This window comes from Pholcus phalangioides, unplaced genomic scaffold, assembly GCF_987345545.1.
Source record: "Pholcus phalangioides strain wild (caught in Gottingen) unplaced genomic scaffold, Ppha-v1.0 ptg000020l_1, whole genome shotgun sequence".
In the NCBI taxonomy this organism is placed as follows: Eukaryota; Metazoa; Arthropoda; class Arachnida; order Araneae; family Pholcidae; genus Pholcus; species Pholcus phalangioides.
This window is the reverse complement of record NW_028301613.1, coordinates 6,452,097-6,474,812: the sequence shown is the minus strand read 5'-3', so window position 1 is coordinate 6,474,812 and position 22,716 is coordinate 6,452,097. Positions and strand designations below refer to the sequence as shown.

The window sequence follows — 22,716 nt, the reverse complement described above, 5'->3', positions numbered from 1 at the left end:
TTTGGTTACCGTGGTTCCCGAGGAATGCGTTTCAAACATGCATATGCCTTTACAACGGTTTGCGATTTCTTTAATGTATAACATTCATTCCTTTGTAATGATTTGTCATATCCTCCCAGTACTTAAAAACCCAGGCAGTGTCTGGTATTATAGCTATATAGCTAGTCGGTTATAAGATAGCCCACTGACATTGGTTAGAGGTTCACTGTGGTCGATAAAATGGACAATGGTTGCTTTGTAAATTCATTATGTGATGAAAGAAACCAAAGATTCAAGATTCATATGTTTTATTTGGAGCATTTGATTTTGCTCGATGTTTTGAATAATATCACTCTCCGCTAATGTTGTATATAGGCTACTTGAGATTCCTATAAATTGAGATACACCCACTCTTTAGGAATGCTTTGATATATGCGAGCTTGAGATGGGAAGTAAGATGTGTGTCTGGTCTTTCGTGTTCACTTGTGAACAGGAAGTCAATCTTTGTACTGATGCGATACCTGATGTCTTTGACAGGGTCAAGTGCATTATATTACTTCATACATTATCCTCTAGGTCTGACGCTATGCATCAACAGAGATTCAGTTTGATTCAACTTCTGATTTCACCCGCTCCTCTCTCGCCCTAGAAATCAAATGCACATTTACAGGTGGGGGGGGGGGGTGGTAAACAGGCTATAAGCACAGGGAGACATATTTTACACGACGAGTGGTCCAAAAATTAAAACATAATGGGAGAAGTATGGCAAAATCTGGAGATCTAGGAACAGGATTAGCGAGCAACCTAAAAGGGGATGTGTACAAATACAACGCCACAACAGGCAAATTGCCCAACGAGGTGGCTGACTTAAAAACATCATGGATCCCCGAGCCATTTTTTGGAGGCCCTACTACTGCTACACCACACATGCACCCCCCCCCCGCGGAACCCCCAACGAATCGGTACGTGCGGGAATGTGCGTGTAGGTGTAGTGAAACCCGACGTGAAGTTTGTTTCTCTGTAATGCTTGTTATGTGCAGTGCTGCCATCAGTTTTTCTAACTATGAGTGAAGTGCTATGATTGAATGATTTATCGTTGTAGGACTTGCTCTCTGTGGCGAGACTTTTTAACGGGGAGATCGGCTCGCATTTGCGCCTTGAAGTTGGGAACCACAGAAAACCAACTTCAGCCGACCACCACTGTGGGGTTCGAACCCGGATCCTCGCATCGCGAGTCCGTCACTATAACCACTCGACCACCACAGTGGCAATACATATGTACACACACCACATGTACAAGCATGTGAGCCATCCATCTGGACGGGTGCACTACCATGTTATTGACAAAAACAGCGTGCAAACATAAAATGAACTAGAGACTATGGGCCAGGTCAATGAGTGACCAAAAAAGTTAGCTAAAGTGACAGAATGTGTGAAACAACCCAGTGTGTATTACCAACAAACGTGTATTTTTATGAGGCTCCCGATCCGAATCGGGATCCTGATTGCCCCACCCTAGTTAGGGTCCTGGCATATCGCTATATGCAATTCATTGACATTAACAAATTGGTTTGGAAATGAAGGCATTATCTATCAGTGGTTGTTTCAAGCTCGTTACGAAGCCCACAGATACTGCCATCTATCATTTAAATTTAAATATGAAGGAGAAAAGTAAATGTCCCAAATTTACAATGAACAAATCCACGGGAACTGCTGAAGCTGAACTACAATTTTCAGTGGGGAAAAAGAATAGGTTTACTGCACAAATTACTCATGTCAATATTGCGTCGATAGAACATTTCGTAGATGTACAGATAGTGTACTGAATGATTTGACCAATAAAAATAATTACCTGCTATCCAGGACTATATGTGCCGGAACCTTGAGGTCGAGACCATCCGAGTCCTCTCCGAAATTCACAAATATACAATGGAACACCATTCTGTCTAGCGTCCAGTGTATACATGAGAAGTGTTAATTTTTTCAAGACCCCCCCCCTTTTATATTTTCATTATTTCAGCACCTTCCCCCAAATATACGCTGCCATCTACATGATACATATTAGGACTCTAATCCAATATTTCTATATTTCCAAAACACAGCAACGTCCAGGACCCAATATAGATACGAAGGGACCCGGACAAATAAATTGGGAACCCTTGCAACTAAGGTGAAATATATCAGTGAGAATGTATATTTTAAAATTTTGGGCCCTCAAAATCATGAGGCATCGGGCAAATGTCAAACTAGCCCATGTGGAAATCGGGCCTTCCCTTATAATAAAACCAAATAGTAGTTGAAAAGTAAATAACCAAAAACAAAAGTAGAATCCGATTTAAATAAACCTATGCACCAGTCAGGCCTGCAATTAATGGGGGAAGCATGCGGGTGTGGTGTCTCGGGCCAGAAAAAAAGGGACATAAATTTTACACTTCAACCTCTCCAAAAATTACTAGTGGGTGCGGCCCATGACTTTAGAAGGATTCTTTTAGCTGTCTCTCATGGACATTCATTTCAATCTCAAACATGAACCCATTTATACTCCGTTAATCTTCCATTAGCTTGAACTCCTATATATAAAATGGTGAAGTGGTCCTTAGAACACAACCCTTAACCTTATAGAATACCTTAATCACAAATACAAGATATACGGAAGACTGGATGTTGTGAAGATATTTATTATTTTAGATAATTTTTTTTAAGGAAGGAAAAAACTCATCTCTGCCTCTACCGGGAGTCGAACCCGGGTCCCTCGATTGCCGGACGAGTGCTCTGACCACTAAGCTACAGCGCTAGAGCGTATATATGCCGAAAATATACGCTCTAGCGAAGGAAAATCTCTATCTCCTCTGTAGCTTAGTGGTCAGAGCACTCGTCCGGCAATCGAGGGACCCGGGTTCGACTCCCGGTAGAGGCAGAGATGAGTTTTTTCCTTCCTTAAAAAATTAACATCTCAAATAATAAATATCTTCACAACATCCAGTCAACTGTATATCTTGTATTAACAAGTGGAGAGCGACATTCATGTCATATTTAATCACGAATGTTTGTGAAAATGTTAGACATTACCAAGTGAGTTATGCCAAAATGCGAGTACCTAATAGTCCGATAGCGTATCAAGTATAACGTTATATGGCAGCACTGAAAAAAAAATTAATCCATATTTCAGAAGTGAAGTGAGCAAATTGTAATAACTAAATATTTAACTTTGAAGGCCAGTTTCTCTACTATGAGAGACTTTAACAGAAAAATTAAGATGAAACAAAATTAGAAACCACAGAAAACTTTAGCCAATCGCCACTGTGGCAACATTACGGGCCACATGGCAGACAAGAAAACCACAGAAAGAGAAAAAAATCTAAAAATCAAACTATACTAGAAATAGAAGCATAGAGCGCGCGCGCCCCCCACCATAACAACATTTTTACATACTGTGAATTCTCAAGAAATAGAAATCATCTCTAGCTCCAGGGCTAGAACTAAGCCCCACGAGTAGAAGCCATGGAAGGGAGGGGGATACTCCACAGTAAAAACGTCCAAAGTACGAAATATTCAGTCGATATATTCCCAGGTATTGATTGTTTAAGATTCAAGGAAATTGGGCACGGACATACTTCAAAATTAAAATGGTTAGGGGATTTTGCTCCCTCCTTATATCTAAACTAACGTGCTGCCACCTATTAATAAAAACTCATAAATCAAGTATTTAACATTAAAAATTCACACAAAATTTATATTCATTTGTTTGATGAATCCTTCCCTACAAATACCAAGAAATTCCCCTATGTGAACCAGAGATTTTCCATGAATAGACAAGATTTGGAACCCGAACGGAACAGTGAGCAGCCTTGATTATATGACAATACATAAAAAAATAAAATGTAAATCTTAAGTTTTGAAAATATTTCGGCAAGAAATACAACATCAACTATATAATTACAGCGAAAGCGAGTCAAACAAAATATTTATTATTAACAAATTTCCAATATTAAGTTTTCAGAAAACACGAATTGCGGGGAGAAAGTCAACTTGTTCACATCATACAGTATAAAAAGAATTCATGTCACTCATTTCTTCTTCCTCTTGCCTCCCGCGGTGGACTTCTTCTTGCCGGCGTTCTGGGCGTTTTGCGACGAGTCGCTGACTCCCTTGCCCTGGACGCGAGACTTGAGCTGCGGGATCATTTTACCGACGTACAGGAGGACTATCTTCTTCGTGGGCAGATCGGGTTTCACGGGCGTCCCGTCGTCGTTCTTCAGCTGCAGCGAGACGCAACCCCTGAAGTGGGCGTTGTCCTTGTTCTGCTCGCGGGGATAGAGCTTGTTCTCGACAGCGACCTGGAAGCCCGCCGCCTGGAGCACGTCGCGGATCTCCTCGCAGGTCGGGTTCTCGACGCTGTTCTCCTTGCCGACGCAACGGCCGTCCGCGATGGTCTTCTTGCTGTTCAGGTAGGCCGGGTATATGCGCGTCCACCTCGACTTGTCCGAATATTTCCTATCTAGCACCGACACGGACATAGTTCGATATTGCAGTTGGTTGCTCTATACAGCGAGACGCTTCCACAACTTTATGAATACACGTAAACAAATCACCAACGTACCGACGGCCGTGACTTCATTTCTTTTAATCTTTATGTATCGATTAATATGGTCCACGAATAAATAATCGTAATCAATGAAAAATACATTAGTCAAATTACCATACGTCCCATAATGAAATTTCTTTCACTGTTGTAATGTTTTGATAATTATACTGTATATATGATTTGGTTTTCCACCGTACATTACTTTAATTTTATTCTTTAATGAAATCAGAATTGGGTTCATTTTCGTAACTTTTTAAATGATCATGAGCTGTTTTCCAATTTCCGTAAAAATACGGTCATTCTAAAATACGGGACGTTGGCACTTATTTCCAAGACTGACGCTAAATGTAAAGACTGGTTTTCCTTAGAGCAGGTTTCCTGCGCCGCGCGCAACGCGATTCCCCAGCGCGACACGCCGTCCAGTCACCAGTAAGAAAAGCAGCACGACTGTTCTCCTACAGAGCGCAATACACCTCACGACAGCGGTGATTGGCAGACTGCTTCTGGAGGAGTCGAATGCGTCGTGCGCCACGGTTTTGCCGATATACTCTTCTCTTGTGTGTTTTCTTTCCCTTCAAACCGGAGCATGCAGACGACAGTAGCTGATGCCAAAGCCATATACTTTATATAGCCGCTCTGATCTGACGCGCCTCGCTAGGAAAACAAACGCGTAGTGTGATTATGTAACACGTTTCTGTCGGCGCGAAATAGTCTAATTCGGTTCACGCTGCGCAACAAACCTATTCCTAGGAGCAGGTTTCCTGTGCCGCGCGCAACGTGAATCGCACAGCGTGACACGCCGTCCACTCACCAATAAGAAAAGCAGCATGACTTTTCCTACAGAGCGCAATACGGCTCACGACAGCGCATTACGTTGGACGTGATTGGCCGACTGCTTTTGGGGGAGTCAAATATATCGGCAAACCGTGCGGCGCACGATGCATATGTCCTCTTCACTCTCTTGTTTGTAGAAACCTTGTGTTTTCCTTCCCTTCAAACGACAGAGTAGCTGAAGCCACTTTATATAGCCGCACTGATCTGATGCGCCCCGCTAGGAAAACACAAACGCGTAGCGTGATTATGTAACACGCGTATGCCGACGCGAAATTACACTGTTCGGTTCACGCTGCGCAAAACACCTATTCCTAGGAAAACACGGCTTAATTGAAGTTGCTAACTATTGCAGGAATTACGCTAATGGTCGGAAATCGAAGCATTACTTCAAATTGCAGTGGATGAAATGAATTCAATGAAATAAAATATCCAACATGACAAATGTGGGAGGTGAATATTCTTTATTCGCAGTTGTGTAATTATCATCGTAATATAATTTACGATTTCAAAAATTATTATAATCCTCGATTTCAATAAACAATAGAAATGCAAGTGGGCTTCTTTGGGTTACGTGAGAAGCAAAAAAACCGGTACATTTTTATGAAAAAAGAGGATGGACAAAAGTAACGTTTTATATGCTGACCATATTTCCTCGAGAGAAATGCAGGACATTGCGATTTTTCCGTAATTTCAACATTTGGCAACTTTGGTTTTGGAGTCATTTTTAGCGATAATTGGCAATGGCGGGAAATGAAGCAAATTGCAGTGGATTAAAATGAATTGCACGAAAAAACGTTCACGAAGACAAAATGTGGATTAATATTCCCATTTATTGTTGTAATGATCAATATAATTTATGAGTTGAAAAATAATTTCAATCTCTGACTTCAATAAGGAATAAAAATGAAAGTAGGCTTCGTGTCAAAATGCAGGTAAGACCGGGGCACTTTTGGCAAAAAGTCGGACGGCCAAAAAAACAAATTACCGGGACTGTCCCGGGAAACGTATGGTCACCGTACATATAATAGACCAAAATTTCTTATTTTGATCGTACTTATGCCGACCAGATTTTCTCGCAGGAACTACAGGATATTGCTCAGTTTTTTGCCAATTATTGCCAAAGTGTGAACAAAATTGTCAACTATTGTTAAAAATCACTGGAAAATCTAAAATAGTGGGGAAATATAGCACAATTGCGAATTTCTGTGAATTAACCACTTCACCTACAAGCAATTGGCAAGAAATTCGGATTATCTCTGACAAGTCAGCGATAAATACATTGTTCTAATGTAGCGAGATGTTAGGAAGACAAAAAAGTAAAGAAAAAACAAATGTGGAAGGAAAAACATTATACCCTCTTATCTGTAGTAATACGCATGGGTAAGAGTAGAAGGGTACGAAGTATATTTCTCTCTTCACCCACCTGTTTTCTCTTTCCCTCTTATGTATATTAATACACATAAAAAAAGGGAAAGGCAAAATTAATACACATAAGAGGGGAAAAGAAAGCCGGTGGGTGAAAAGGGACGTGTAGTCATCCCGATACAGGACCGTCTCAAGAGTATCGTGGGCCAAGTGATTTTTCTTAGGCCCTGCCTGGTCAGTTTTCGAAAATTTGAACCAGGTCTTATTTTTGCGAGGCCATTTCTCTTGAGGCCAGCGGGCCGTGCAAGCCCATGCGTTAAGATGGCACTGTACAGGACGTATTTCTTGGGTCATTCCTATAGTTTCACGTGACTTTGAAAATACGGGAAACTGTTTCCCGTCCAACGAGAAGCCGCCTTGAATTCATTAATAAAAATGACAATCTTCGATTTCAATATGTTGGGAAAATAAATTCAATGATAATCATGACTAAATATAAATATCAATCTCACATATTGTCTTATTAAAACGTTTTATTACGTTCGTTTCAATCTACCGGAATGTGCAGTGGCACAGTAAATACTTCATTGTCCACCACTGGTTATTTTCCTGGTATGTTAGAAACAACTGGTAAATTTACTTATTTTTTTAGGCGATTTGCGCATGCGGAATTTTTCCCGTGGAAATAAAGCGCTAGTACTGACCATATATTTCCAGCAGTTAGTAAATTTCCAGTCATAATCGGCAGTTTAGTTCAATTTCGACATTTTTAGTTGACTATTGTAGTATTTTCCCCGGTGAAATATGGTCAGCAGATGCGAAGGGGTCCCATGGTCTATATTTTATTAGTACAGCACTTCCTGTGGGCCATCATTGGCACTAAGTAGAACAGAATTTCAGCTGACCATATTTCATTAAGGGTAATTTAGGAATAGAAGGATATATACACGACACTTTTTTTTGGCGAAAATCAGCTAATTGCCTTTGATATTGCTTGAAAAATCTCAAAAAGACGGCAATTATCACTAAAATTGTTTACTGTCACGTGACGAGAATCAAAAAGCTACTGAATCTATACATAAGACCGTAATAATCATAAGGATAGCTGTAATAGCTGATAGCTGATTGAATCAGAAAAGCAAACAACGATAAAAAGGCAAACCATCATCGAGAAAGCCACGAACGCGTTTCGACAACTAAGGTTCGCGTCTTCAGAAGATATTTATCTTCAACTTCCTGACTTCACTTTTCATGTAGGAGAAGAAATTCATTTGAAAGAAGAAGAGAAAAAAAAAAAAAAAAAAAAACCAACTCACTTGCATTGAAGAGATAAACCGGCGATCCAAGCATGTAGTTGCCGCTGTCATCGGTCTCTTGAGACACAGACAAATAAAGAGAGCCATCTATCGACCAGCAAACGACGGAACGGGCCCCGTACGTTGTCCGAGAGGCTATGGCATCGAATTGGGTCCTAGTCCAGTGGTACAACCTGGACGAGGCAATAGAAAAACATACTTGGAAAAAAAATTGTATACTCACACAGAAGTTTACTTTTTCAACAAACGAGCCTTTCAGAGTGATTTCTGAAAATGATGCCCCCCCCCCCCCCAGCAAAATTTGGTCAGCAGCTTAGAACATTTCATATCTTCAAAAACGGGTGGTTGATGACGTAAGCAACCTTCAAACCCCCCTCCCCCGATACTGACGTAATACTTGAATGACCCCTTACGGACTGATTATCTGTGTGCGCACGCGCGCGGATGATATGATCACAATTTTTACTCCAGATTCTTAATGGTGTATCCGGAAATTTATTAATTTATGTGAAAATAACGATATACGCTCATCCCCCCGCGAAAGCTTCAATATCTGAGATGGGAAGTAGGGTGTGTCCGGTCCTTCAATATTCTCTTTCCACCCCCCCACGTACGTCATAACAGGGAAGATCAAAATCTTCCCGATCCAGCGCACCCTACCCGCTGTCCTTTGAACCTGCTCCCTACCTGTATCTGAAATGACCTTCCCTACACGTTTACGTGCTTCACACTCGTAAATAGTATCAGTAATCATTATCGTGGAGGCCCCCCCCTCCCAGAGGTCCAAGTTGCCCCATGGCTCTGGGCAATCTTTTTTTTTTTATTAGTTTTCATGCGACAAAAGGAGAGGGGGGTTCTAAAAAAAATGCACCAAACCAGTTCTCCGCAAATCAGGGTCGTGACCGCCTTATTGGCGACAGGAAAGGGAAAAAAGGCGCCAACGGTTTACTATATTTCTTGCGGTTTACCCCGAATCGCCACAGTCAATTTGAAGGCATAACTGCTTCACCTTTACAAGTCGCGTACAACCCCGGGCTATCACCAAAGACATTTCACTGCAGTTTTACCCCCGTGTCTAATTAAGGTGGGTGGTTAGAATTTAGTTTTTCCAGTATAGACTCACGTGATTTCAGCTCGATACGAAGTCCCGTTATTGACGCTCGTAGAGTACGTAGACACCGCCAAGTAATGGACGCCCCTGACGGTGACGAGGTCGAAGTCCGCACCGCCTTCCAAATTGATGTACTGTCTTCGGACCAGGTCCTGTCCGATCACTTGGTACAGCTTGATGACGGAATGGCTCTCGGAAGACTGCAGGATCACGAACCACTGCTGGTCACCGTACGTGAAACCCTAGTTTTGGCACGAATTGGCGAGAGAGAAAAAAAAAAGTCAATTGATATATTAGAGCCTCCGTTTGAAAAATGGGCGATAGAAATGCACCATATGGTTCGTTGCGATTGTAACAGATTTTGTCACAGAATATCATGAATTAGTTACAAAAGTTTGCAACAGATGGCACCACAATCTCGAAACCAAACGCATATTCACTATTTGCGGCAACTTTGTTTAGGTGTCAGAACAACATTTGCGAGAACCCATACAAAATGTCTCTGAAAGGATTTTGAAAATGCAGTAACGTATTTAACTGCAGCGCCGTCTTTGAACGAATTTTGTAACTAACTTTCTAATCCTGCCCGACCATTGGCGTTCTTAAAATTTTCTAAAAGAGGGAGTGGTCACGTTTTACCCTGCAAAATAACACTAATCGCGGGTTAATGTGCCCAACTGAAATTTACTACTTCCTTTACATTTGTCCCAAGCACTAAACGATGCATTTCTATCGTTTCAATCGTTTGTTATTCATTTTTAAAAATGGGGGGCCCCGTTAATTTCGGGGCACCCTGTACGCTTCCTGCTAAAATCATTAACGTATGAAAATCTACACTTTACCATAACTTTATCACCGACGATCTCCCCGTAGCTGTAGGCCACGGGCTGGGCCACATTGTCGACGTCGGAAACATCCAGAAGGACGAGGTCACCGCGTCGAGTGCCGACGAATATCTGGTCTCTTCCTTCGAACTCGAGACTCGTCCACATGGTCAAGTTGTGTCCGGAGAGGTAAGGCAAGTCCCCGGGTGCGGAGCTACCGACGCGCAGACGGTCAGCCGTGAAACCTAGGCATTTGCAAAGAAAAACGGGATTTAGCACAGGGATAAGAACACTCAGATATATCCGAAAATTTCTCACAACCGCCAACCCCCGCCCTCAGACCAGATATCATGAAAGATTGTCGAACAGGCCACAAGAATTCAGTCGCTAGGTTCAAAATCTTACCGATAGATGGCATTATCAGCAACTGCCAGCGGACAATGTATAAGGGGCCGTTCAAGTATTACGTAAACAAATTTTTAGCCATTTTTGACCCCCTGCCTGTCTCTCCCCCCCCCCCCCCCGTCAGCAAAATTTCGTCATCAGCTCTGCCCCGCTGAATCCTAACTCATATTTTCATAAAGGGTGGTTGATGACGTAAGCATTATCCAAACCCCCCTCGTCATCAAAAGTCAGCAAATCGGAAACCCCCTCCCCCAATCGATGATGTAATACTTGAACGGCCCCCCAACTAAAAGGGAAATAATTGATAAAGATTGGCCGCAAATCCCATATAAACGGTGGCCGACTACACCGGGGAGGGGAAGAAGTTCAGGCTCTGAGCTCTTGTATAACGCGAGTTATATAGCGGAGTGGCCCACGGGTCTGAATGAATGAACGCCAGAATGTCCATTGCCGACGTCTCTTCCAGCCTATATTCGTGGTAGAGCCTGGAACAAGCCCAGTGTAAAGTATATCCAATAAGGCCAGAGCGCTGTGTTAAATTCTTTCGGCAACTCTGACCACTACTACTGACCTTCTTTGTCGGACACTGAAGCGAGCAGGCCGGCCTGTCTCTTCCGCCTGATGCGGGCCGCTTCCAGCGAGTGCTGCAGCTGGACTTTGAAGCTGCTCAAGCTATTCCTGCCGACAGCCGAGGTCTGGATCCCGTGGACAGCGGGAGGACGATTGGTCAAAGACTGACCAGCGCAGCATGTACCGACTGCCACCACCACTAACGCCGCCAGAAGCTGGACGCATGTCGTCGACGACATCATTGTTCCTTACCTGCAAAAAAAATTAACAGATTTAAAAAAAAAGGAATTTCTTAAACGTAGTTGGAATGACCATATGACCCGTATTTTCAATATTTTTAGACATCGTCCCGTTTTTCCTCCAAACTTATTTATATCATGCTTAGCTGAAATCAGAAAATAGATACTCATAAGTGACCATATGACCCAGGGCCATAGCTAGCCATTCCCGTGCAAGAATATTAATTTAGGGCCCTTCTGGCGCACTTCCAAGTAGGGCCATACGCGGGTGCACCTGCTTAGTCACGGCCCAGATACGACACGTATTTTACACAAAGGCTGGTTTATGGTTTGGTCGTACTCTCATTCTAGTCCAATTTTCTTGATCACTCATTCCTCGAATTGGCCACCCCTGTGAATAAACCTCTGTCCCCGAGTCGCTCTTGGTCACTCACACGATTGTACACTATCTTGGTCATCACATGCTCGCACACTAGACAGCGCCGCAACCAGATACTTTGTCACCCAGGGCAAGAGGGAATTTGAGAGGAACCCTCTTGCATGTAGAAGACTCTGTTTAAAGGGTGAATTCAGCACTCCTCCTGGTCCAGAGCACCAGACCCGCCTGCTTCCCCCACCCCAGTTGCGGTCTGGACACTCGTTTGGATTGCTCAATGACATTTCTCCCTCGCTCTTGTTCATTCACATGCTTGAACACTTTCTTAGTCACCTCCACGCGCACACTGTAGGCCGCTCTTTTGGTCGCTCAATGACCGTCCCCCCCCCCCCACTCTTGCTTACTCCTTCGTTCAAAAAATATCCCGTTTTTTCCAACAAAACTCACTTGAACTCAGATTTTTGTTATTTCGAAGATAATTATGGTGACACAAATGAGAATTGTCAAATTATATCGATGTTTGGCATTTTTGCCGTCGCGTCGTCCCGAATTTTCTCTCGAAGAAATATGGTCATGCTCTAATCTTGTGGTATGGTTCCTTAATAACGGGTGATGTACTTCTCATACATTTCATCCGGGAACATTTTGGAGCTAATTAGCGATGTTCCGTATTTTTCCTCGAAGAAATATGGTCTAATAACAACCTTGGACTTTTCATACGGTTTTTATCAGTGAAACACTTTTTTGGCGACATTTTTCGTTGTCCCGTATTTTCCCCCTCAATGGGATGCGATCACCGGTTGGCAACCTTCATGCCGTTATACAGAATGGATACCATCAATTTCACCCTCCCCCCCATGTGGCCAGCGTCCCGTATTTCCTTAGCCCAACTCACAGACAGGCCGACTTATTGCCACATTCAAGATGATTCTTATACAAATACAACGCGCGTCACAACACACAAAATGACCCCGAGGTGGCCGAGATTCATTTGGCGGTCACTGAATTGGGGCGGCCTGTAATTTGAAGGGGCACTCGGGGATGTAGGCAACTCTTAGGCCGCTCTAAGAGGAGGGTTGTCACATTAGCTTCTTTTTTTTTGCTCTTTCAACTCTTTGTCGACCAAAACAAGTTGTCGGAGTGCCAAAAAATATGTCCCGCATGGGTAGAGATTTGTTTGCCCTCTAGTCACCCCTGGGCCCCAAGTACATTTTGACCGGGAGGCGACACAAGACACTTCGACAGCCCGATGTGCAAGTTTCGTTGCGATTCCAGTCCCGTTTTTATCAAGAAAAATTTCTCGTGATCTAACAGGGGTGGGGGGGGGGCGACCAAAATGTAGCCCCACCAGCCCCCATATTGAGGGTACACGGCCCTGGGACCGTCATGAAGATTAATCTTCAAAATTATAAATTTAAAATTTTCACACCATATTATACTAGTGTTTTATAAATTTCACATTTAATTTAGTGGGGGCACTAAAATACAAGCCTGGGGCCCCGACAACGATATGGGCCTTGTGGAGCCCCATATCCTATGGGAGAGGGAAGGGCTCATTGCATAGTCTTAGCTTAGAATCAGCTTAATTGATAGCTTATATAACACCAAAATTACAAGTTCGGATATAACAGATTACGGGGCCCCAAAACACACAGCAAGCCCCCAGCCCCCCCCCCCCCAAACTACCTTTTTCAAGTATGTTTATAGAGTATAAAAAATGCAATATCATAAAATAAACCACAGATTAGAGGCAGATCAGGTCTGCAGGGGGGAAAATTAAACATTTAACGGCCCGGATGTTTTCTACGGGGGGGGGGGGGGGTCCGAATCAAACAGGGGGCCCCTTAAGTATTGCAAGCACATCAATTCTGAAATTCTTTCATAGACTAATTAGGTATGTATCCGGTAAGTTGCCCCTCCCCCCTTATGGTTTGGGGCCTCCTGGCATTGCTACATAACCCTTTCACAGCCCGGACTAGAGCCCTGTCAGCCCTTTGTGGAGACATTGCAAAGGGCCGACAAAAGCCACCGATGGCCTAGCATTAAGAGGACTCCAACACTGGGGGGGGGGGGGGCCCGGCGGCATCTCGACCCACGCATGCGCACTCGGGGCCTTCCATTCAGTGCCGTCTCAACGCACGGCCTCAAGAGAAGCCCACAAAATTTAGATCTTGTTGAAATTTTCTAGAATTTACCAGATGTGGCCTCAGAAAAATCACTTCGCCCGGGGGCCCACGATGGTCTTAAGACGGCCCTGCTTCCACTCTTCCCTCCCCCCCCCCCCGGAAGTGGAACAGCACACCAATTCCCAATTAAATCTCCAAAGTCATCGTACCATGAAGGCCTTGCGCCCCCCCCGGCTGTGCTCTGATGGGGGCCCCCATGGGGCGAAACGGACCCGTCCACCACTTATAAATTTGATATTGAAGGGTGTAAATGTCTTGGAAACTAAAATTCAATCGCGTCTGCTTGGCAGGGCCCCCGCCCCAACACATCCCTGATTCCTTGAAACAGCATCTTGACCGCAGTAGAGGGCCCCCGGGAAAAATGGTTTTTCTATGAACTATGATGTGTAGAGTCCCCCCCCCAGAACGTTCCCGGGTTAAATTTTTTAACAAGATTGGGGGATCCCCATGCGTTAATTAAATTTGTAAAGAGCCTTTGGAGAGTGCGGTCCACTTCATTGGTTCGAAAACGTTCCGCGGGATACGCCTAGGCGATCTGGAAATGCGGGTCACTGAAGCGATCCATAAATTCGTCGTGGACCACACAATTGATCTGGAAATGTGCCGCGGGCTGCTTAATTGACCTGGAATAGCACGCCAGGTTACTCAACTGACCTGTAATTCACGTGTTTGTGCTTCACTGTTTGGTTCATTTCACAAAATTAGGTTTGATGTCGAGGGCCACATTTGGCCCGCGGGATATTGGTTAAGTACGATATATTGGTTAAGGTGATATAAGCAACAAAAAAAAAAGTTACACTGATCCCGCAGCGGGCGCTCCCCCTCAAGATCGGCAAAAATATTGAATGGGTACTCACCAGCAGGAACAGCGATCGAAATCCAATCGACGGGCCGCGGGCTCCCTTCACAACGCGTTTGTGATGATGATGCTTGCGGGCTCTCCTTACATAACCGTCGGGCCGCAAAGCGATCTCGCCGCCATTTTCCTTCTCTTCCCGCGTGTTCGTGATCCCTCCTAATTTGCATATTTTTCCGCACTTTGAATGGATTTACGATGTGTTGGCTCAACTCTCCCAGACCCCGCTCCCTAGCGGTAAAGTTATAAAACACACTAACCAACCGGTGCTGCCCTTGTCAGGGGCGCGGTCCGTAAATGATTCGGGGAAGTCGAGGGGGGGGGGGATCGATCCTTTTACTGAAGGTAAGTCATTTTCAACCAATCACGTCGATTCTGGCTTTCAGACAATTCTCATAACCCTGAAATCCCACGATCAGTGGTGTCTTGAAAGGTGCCCAATGTGGCCCGAGGCCACCAATAAGCTCTTTGGTTCCATTTTTCAAGTTTTATATAAAAGAAGTTTTATAAAACTTTAATAATGTAATGCTGCACAGTGTGACTGGCCAATTCGAGGAAAGAGTAGTCAAGAAAATTAGACTAGAATGGGAGACGGGCGGCAAAACCATAAATGCGCCTCTGGTTATATGCGACTAAAACCGGGTTTTCCCCCCAGGAGCAGGCTTTCTGCGTCACGCGCAACGCGAATCACCCAGCGCGACACGCCGCCCACTCACTAATCAGAATATCCGTACGAACGTTTTCCCTGTAGAGCTCGATACGGCTCGCGACTGCGCTCTACGTCGGGCGTGATTGGCGGACTGCTTCTGGAGGACTCAAATGCGTCGTACGCCGCGCGTTTCACCGATCTTCTCTTCTAATTTTTTTGTTGCGTTTTCTTTCCCTTCCCTTCAAACCGGAACATGCAGACGATGGAGTAGCTGATTCCAGGGCCGGCCATATACTATATAGCCGCCCTAGGCTGATGAGCCACGCAGTGTCGCCTTAACGCATGGGCCCACCCGGGCACCTCAGGAGAAGAGGGGCCTCACAAAAATTAGGTCCGGTTGAAATTTTTTAGAATTTACCAGGTAGGGCCTCAGAAAAACCACTTGGCCCGGGGGCCCCATGATGCTCTTAAGACGGCCCACGCTAGGAAAACACAAGCACGTAGCGTGATTATGTAACACGTTCCTGCCGACGCGAAATGATCCAGTTCGGTTCACGCAGCGCAATAACTTACTCCTAGCAAAACCCGGCCTTCTCTTCCCTTCAAACAGGCAGACGACAGAGCAGCCGATGCAGGGCCATATACTGTACAGCCGCCCTGATCTGATGCGTCACGCTAGGACAACACAAACGCGTAGCGTGATTATGTGACACGTTTCTGCCGACGCGAAATAATCCAGTTTGGTTCACGCAGCGCAAAAACCTACTCCCAGCAAAACCCGGTTTTACGCATTTATTTATACGACGCTTTGAGCCGGTCTCGAGAACGTCGTATAAACGAGGTTCAACGGTAGTACATGCATATTATTAGCACATGTAGAGGGCACCCTACTCGAAACTGCACGCACTTCTATTTCCGCCGTGCTAATGAGCATGCGTGTTGGAAGTGGGGGGGGGGGGATATTATTATGCTGATAATAATAAGCAAAGCCTTGAGAACGCGTTTTCGCGATCGCTTCGTATAATAAAGTGGAGCGAAAATGGCTCGATGGAGCGACGAAAAGACTCTCAGATTCGTTATTCTGTACCGGAACCACGAGTGCTTGTGGAACGTGCGCTCGCAGCTGTACAAGAACAAAGCCGCGAGGGAGGCGGCCTACCGAAGCATTTTGCAATCGATGGGCGACGACATGGACGTGAAGACGATCAGGACCAAGATCAAGAACTTGAGATCGGTCTACCACACCGAGCTGAGGAAAGTCAACGATTCCAAGCGTTCAGCTGCGTCGTCGTCGGTCTATAGGCCGAGTCTGTCGTGGTTCGACGCGATGCATTTGTTCCTTGGCGAGTTTGTGGAGCGGCATCGCGAGGCTGAAATGGTGAGTACAAAACCCCTAAAAATTATGGAATTTTTTTTTTTGTTAGAAGTTCACTTATGGGGGGGGGGGAAACCCCATTTAGTACAGTTTCGAATTCGGTTATAACGATAGAAAGAAACGGGCGGATCTAGAGCTCACTTTCGGGTGGGGTTGTGAGTGTGAGATTATATTTATTTATTTATAACTGAAAATAAGGTGACGAGAGTTTTCATGGAGGTTAGAATAACTTGGGTGACCCTACGTCCCGTATTTCCCGGGACAGTCCCGGTATTTTGTTTTCTTGGTTGTCCCGACTGTTTGGCGAAAATGTCCCGGTTTTTCCCGTATTTTACACGAAACCTACTTGAATTTTTATTCCTTATTGAAGTCGGAGATTGACATTAGTTGACTATCTATATACAGTCAAACCTCGTTAGTGCGTCACCCGATTAACACGCCACTCCGCTCACTACCGGAGTACACATTTGTGTCTTTTTTTTTTTTTCGTGGAATTCATTTTAATCCACTGCAATTTGCAGTAATGGTTCATTTCCCACCATTGTGATTTTTTTCCTTAATTTCAACAATATTTGGCAACTTTGTTCGGTCTTGGTGTCATTTTTGGCGATAATTGGCAATGTCCCGTATTTTCCCGTATTTGGAATCCCAATTACCCGTATTTTTCTCAAAGAAATATATGGTCTGGCTAAGAATAACGGAGGGAGGATTAGAACTTCCTTGGATAGTTTTGCATTCGGTCACGACAATAGAAACGGGGCGAATCTAGAGCTCGCTGTTGGGAGGGTGTGTGAGTAGAGATGTTACACTGTCGGTATGTGACCATACAACCCGCATTGTCCTGTATTTTCCGGGACGGTTGCACTGTTCACATTGATACAAATAATTTCCAACGGATTTATTGAATGTAATATATCATGTTTTCTTCGAATTTCTCTTGGGGGGGGGCACCCTTCCCATAGATCCGCGCCTGGGAAGAAAAGATGCCACGCTCATACGAAGAATGAAGCAGAACGGGGGCCACTCAAGTATTTTTACGTCAGCAGACGTTTTAGCCTTCTTTCACCCCTCCTCCCCCCCCGGTCCGCAAAATCTCATCAGCTGTGCCCCGTACTGCATATTGGAGTAGCGGACGTACACGGGAGAGGGATGAGGTGCACGAGCACCCTGTGCCATTCCACCAGACGATAAAAATTCATTTTTGATCGTCCCAAAGAACACGTATCCGCTTATGTACGGGAGTCCAGCAAATCACTTAAGGACAATGTATGCTGCATTGCTATACGGTTTGAATCCCGTTTTAACGAATACTGTTATAGCGAAAATCTCGTTTTAACCATCATATCTCTGGAGATGACCGCAGCAAAAAAACAAGTCCCCTCGGTAGGGGACTCCCTGCTACCGAGGGGTTAGCGCACCAACCTCTCGATGAGTATGAAAAAAACAAGCCTGTGTCGTTCGGAATCGGCAATAAATTGTAGGTCCCGGTCTAATTAGCCCTCGTGTGCAGAAAATGACGACCGTGGTGCGACAAAAGTGATCAAACATCATATCTCATTTCTAATCTTCCCGCAGATAAGTTTACACAGGAGGCAATGTGAGATTCCTTCGTTAACGGAGTGATTTCTCCGGTCTCTTGGAATTCGTTATAACGGGATTCGACTGCATTGATGGTCGTTGCGGGTGTGGAATTTCAATTTATTTCATTCATGTTAAATAGCTCGTTAAGGCCGGTATGACATTAATGAAGTTTTATAAAAGTTATTTCGTAAAACTTGAAAAATGGAACAAATATGCTTATTGGTCGCATTCGTCAAGTTTTTTACATAGAAAAAACAAAGCTTTTGTAAAACTTGCTGAAAAATCGGGCTACACTGTAAAAGTGTTAGAAAAAGTTATGAAAGAGAAGAGGAAAAGCCAACGGACACACACACAACGCTCCTTTCCCTCATTTATTCTGTCGTTTCCTCAAATTTTCCGCCAAATATTGCGCCAAGAAACCTGAAATTTTTTTTTTGTTGTTGGCCTCAGGAAGGACAGGGCAACAACTTTCTAATTGGAAGATAGATGTGAAAGGGGGTGGGGCGTATAAAATTTTAGGTTTAGTTTATTTTGTTACTCCCTCTCACTGTATTTTTACCTTCAAACCTGGCACAGGGTTAATTTTTGCACTCCTTTTGAGGTTTTTTTTTTTAAACAAACTATACCTGTACGACGGACGGTTGATGAGATAAAGGACGCATTAGCGTCCTTTACTACATATACGACACCCTGTATATGTAGTAACCGGACTTCCCGCGGGGTAGGGGGTGGTGTAGCAGTAACCTCCAAAACATGGCTCGGGGATCCATGATGTTCTTAAGTCAGCCACCTCGTTGGGCAATTTGCCTGTTGTGGCGTTGTATTTGTATTTAATACCAAAAACTGCTCCTAGGCGACCTCTTGGTCAGAACTTTATATATGAATGCAAATGTTTGTTATGTACTGTACGTTTTAACCACTTTGCGATCAAAGGACGTAATATCACGTTTAAACGCCAGTAGAATGAATTTTCAAACAAACAAGTTCACTTTTCTGTTTCCTTTCTTCTCTCTCTCGATCTTCCCGAAGCTTTGTTGTATACCCTGATAGTGATTTTTTTACTCACAGATATGAGTATCGTTCTTATAAGAGTGAGGTGTAGTTCAGGTGGGGGGGGGGGGGGGGGGTGAAGGTGAAAAGAAATCAAACTTTGTACCTACTTTCTTATCGCTTTATCTTTTATACTGTCTTACTCTTTTATTTTGTGGTGTTTTTTTCTTCCCTTTTTCTAACGTGCGGTTAGGTTGGGATGAGGTTACTATACATTTATTGCCGATTCTTCAAATAGCATCCGAATTTCTTGCCAATATGGGTTGTAAGCGAAAGGAGTTGAAAACTTATTAGGGACCGTTCACGTATTACGTAAGCAAATTTTTAGCCATTTTGACTTCCCCCCCCCCCCGGTCAGAAAAATTTCGTCATAGCTTTGTCCCTCTGAATCCTAACTCATATTTTCATAAAGGGTGGGGGTTGATGACGTAAGCATTACCCAAACCCCCCCTCCCACCCTTGTCATCAAAAGTCAGCGAATCGGAAACCCCCTCCACCCCCCCCCCATCGATGATGACGTAATTCTTGAACGGCCCCTTACAGATAAATGAAGTCCAAGATTATAAATATTGTTACGGAAATTATGTAAATACAAATACAACGCCACAACAGGCAAACTGCCCAACGAGGTGGCTGACTTAAGAACATCATGGATCCCCGAGCCAATTTTTGGAGCCCCTACCTACTACTGTATTTTACTGAAGACTGAGAGCAAGGGCAGAAGCCGAAGACAGCGTCGATAGGGTACTCTCCCAGGAAATAGAGGAATTAGAAGACGAAGAATACGACACAGAGGGAGAGCAATCGGAGAGAGAAGAAGCGGTCGAAATATGGGAAGACTCTGACTCTGACTTCAAATAGAATGATCCAGTGAAAGAGTAATCAAGAAACAAAGTCCCAATGATCAGTGTTTAAACTGTGAAGCACCCAACCAAAAGCTGAGGAGCTTTTGAATAATCGAACAACCCCCTCCCCTCATGCTGAAGGACCTGGCACCTGGTTGGACCAATGTGACACGAAGGGCTCACACTAGCCAACAAGCCAACGAGGGAAGACATGGGTCCAGGACCTCAATAAAGCTGGAAAGGACATCAGAACAGCTCATCGGAATAAATTGTATAATAGAAATATTTAAATCTGTATATACTTTTTTTTTTTTTTTTTTTATAAAATGTGTTTTTATATTCAATGTCATGTATTTTATATTTTATATGCATAATAAAGCACCCGACATCGCCCAGCCCCTCATCCGGGCAATGGCTAAAATTGACAATGGTCGATAGAGCCTGGGCGGTGCACGGAATGAAATGAAAATGAAATGTATTTTATATGCATAATAAAATACCCGACATCGCCCAGCCCCCTCATCCGGGCAATGGCTAAAATTGACAATGGTCGATAGAGCCTGGGCGGTGCACGGAATGAAATGAAAATGAAATGTATTTTATATGCATAATAAAGCACCCGACATCGCCCAGCCCCTCATCCGGGCAATGGCTAAAATTGACAATGGTCGATAGAGCCTGGGCGGTGCACGGAATGAAATGAAATGAAATGCTACACCGCACATGCACCCCCCAGCCATCTTCGCCAGCCATCTTGAACCAACCACTTCCGTTCAACCCACGTAACCAGTGACGACTTCCGGAAAGAAGAGAGGGGGGGGGGAATTACCGGCATAAACTAAACGTCATGTGAATGGTTTGTAGCGAAAATCTCCGTTACCGGGAACTTCCCGGGATGTTTTATTGCACATGTGAACGGGACTAAAAATTTGATGCTTTTGACTCTTTTTCGACGGATCTTCGTCCCTCTTTTTTTTCCCGACGAGGGAAAAATTGCCATGCAGATAATAATCACCAAAGCGACCTCCGATCTTGCACATGTAAACGGGGCTTTATAACAGGAATATAAGTGGATTTGTGCAACTCGTTTAGGAAGCCGCTGCGAACAGCGTCGTCCTAACACGTTGGCCCACCCAGGGGTCTCAAGAGAAGAACGGGGGGGGGCCCTCACAAAAATGAGATCTGGTTGAAATTTTCGAGAATTTTCGTCGGTGTCCCACGATACTCTTAAGACGGCCCTGGCTGCGAATCAGGTTTGGCTTTGAGTCGTGACGTCTTGAACTCGAGAATCCCTGGCTGTTCGTGGATTCGTACTTCCCATCTTGATAACCCTTGGGAATCAGTTTTGCAGTCATAAACCCCCCCCCCCCCCCCATAGCTCAAGTATCCCCTAGATTTCAACTTGCGGAAGATCCTGCGATCCAGTTTTGGTCGCTAACCCACAGGCTAAGAACTTCTGTCCTAGATACTGTATCTAGGAGATAATGGTTCAGCTTACGCGCATAGGCGTACGCAGAATTTTCTCGGGGGGGGGGGGTGTTCAAATTTTTTTCCTTCTGGGGGGGGTTTACTTTTTTTCCTGCAAAATAAAACTATAATCTCGGCTCGGGGGGGGGGGGTTAGAACCCCAACACCCCCCCCCCCCCTTTGCGTACGCCAATGAGCTTACGTAATTTTGCTTGCAGAGTTGAGGGAGGAGGGTCAGAGCTATGCTTACTTTTGCTGACGAGGAGGAGGTGGTATAAAATGGCTAAAACTTTGCTTACTTAACACTGGAATGTTTTCCCCCTTAAGCATGCTTTGTTGTTGTTGTAGGAATCTCAAGTATTATCAGCAGAGAGCAACCCAGAAACTATGTCGACTCGGCAATCAACGGTCGATCATTCCACCACTGACGTGATATCACAAGGCGAACATTCAACCGAAGCAATAATACCCGACAATTCTGCGAGAACATCCACACCGAGTACGTCGAGGGAAGAACGGTCTATGAGATCGAATCGGCAGAAAATCCACAGTAGGAAAAGACCAAGTGACGACGACGACGACAGTTCTGTTTCGAACGTCACCCTGCAACTGTCGGAGGATGACGATGTTGCGAACGTTGCAAACACGACACAGCAACAACAACAGGCGTATGCGGAGGATGAATTCCATTACTTTGCGCTAAGCGTCGCGGCACAGTTGAGGAAATTGCCTTTAGCAGTCGCATTAGACGTGCAGACGAAAATACAAAGTATGTTATCTGCGTCGAGATTGAAATGCATACTCCGAAAAACTTGACCATCGTCTTACTGCGATTATCCCATCATTCTCCAGAACGGGTTGGAACCCGTGAACCGGATATGCACTTCCCGGATCATCACCCGGACATATTTTACGGCTTGGTCCCCCCCCCCCCCCCGACTTAGACCGTTGATTTGATCATTTTACCAAAAGAAACAATCCTCTCATTTTCATTGTTGTACCTATTGTTATTCGTTTGAATAAAGACATATATTTTTTGCAGAATATTTTGTTGCCAAAAATTTCTACAAATGCAGCGATTTTTGACCTCCCCCCTGTCAGCA

The 22,716-nt window shown here is 44.3% G+C and overlaps 3 protein-coding genes across 3 annotated transcripts in view; 1 reads left to right on the top strand and 2 right to left on the bottom strand.

Annotated features, from left to right (window-relative positions):
- Positions 1-14,744, bottom strand: part of LOC149070869 (uncharacterized) — a 63,880-nt gene extending 49,136 nt beyond the window's left edge. The window contains exons 1-5 of the mRNA XM_089248324.1: positions 14,648-14,744; positions 10,991-11,241; positions 10,033-10,259; positions 9,203-9,432; positions 8,080-8,252 (exon numbers count right to left, since the gene is read on the bottom strand). Of these exons, the coding sequence (XP_089104450.1) occupies positions 8,080-8,252; positions 9,203-9,432; positions 10,033-10,259; positions 10,991-11,231 (871 nt within the window). The 5' untranslated portion in view covers positions 11,232-11,241; positions 14,648-14,744. The remainder of the gene's footprint in view (positions 1-8,079; positions 8,253-9,202; positions 9,433-10,032; positions 10,260-10,990; positions 11,242-14,647) is intronic.
- Srp19 (signal recognition particle 19) lies at positions 3,932-4,590 on the bottom strand. The gene has a single exon (XM_089248723.1). It carries the CDS (start codon positions 4,494-4,496, stop codon positions 4,047-4,049), a length of 450 nt encoding a protein of 149 aa, XP_089104849.1. The 5' UTR covers positions 4,497-4,590; the 3' UTR covers positions 3,932-4,046.
- A 1,590-nt stretch (positions 14,745-16,334) lies between the features above and the next one.
- On the top strand, positions 16,335-22,464 carry LOC149070868 (uncharacterized). Its single transcript, XM_089248816.1, has 2 exons — positions 16,335-16,673; positions 21,962-22,464. The coding sequence occupies exons 1-2, from the start codon at positions 16,335-16,337 to the stop codon at positions 22,427-22,429; spliced, it is 807 nt and encodes a 268-aa protein (XP_089104942.1). The 3' UTR covers positions 22,430-22,464.
- The last annotated feature ends 252 nt before the right edge of the window (positions 22,465-22,716 follow it).

Bases quoted from the DNA above. Each gene is read 5' to 3' on its own strand.
- Srp19 (XM_089248723.1), bottom strand. From the start codon at position 4,496: ATGTCCGTGTCGGTGCTAGATAGGAAATATTCGGACAAGTCGAGGTGG.
- LOC149070868 (XM_089248816.1), top strand. From the start codon at position 16,335: ATGGCTCGATGGAGCGACGAAAAGACTCTCAGATTCGTTATTCTGTAC. The intron at 16,674-21,961 runs GTGAGTACAAAA...TTGTTGTTGTAG, and splicing joins GGCATCGCGAGGCTGAAATG to GAATCTCAAGTATTATCAGC.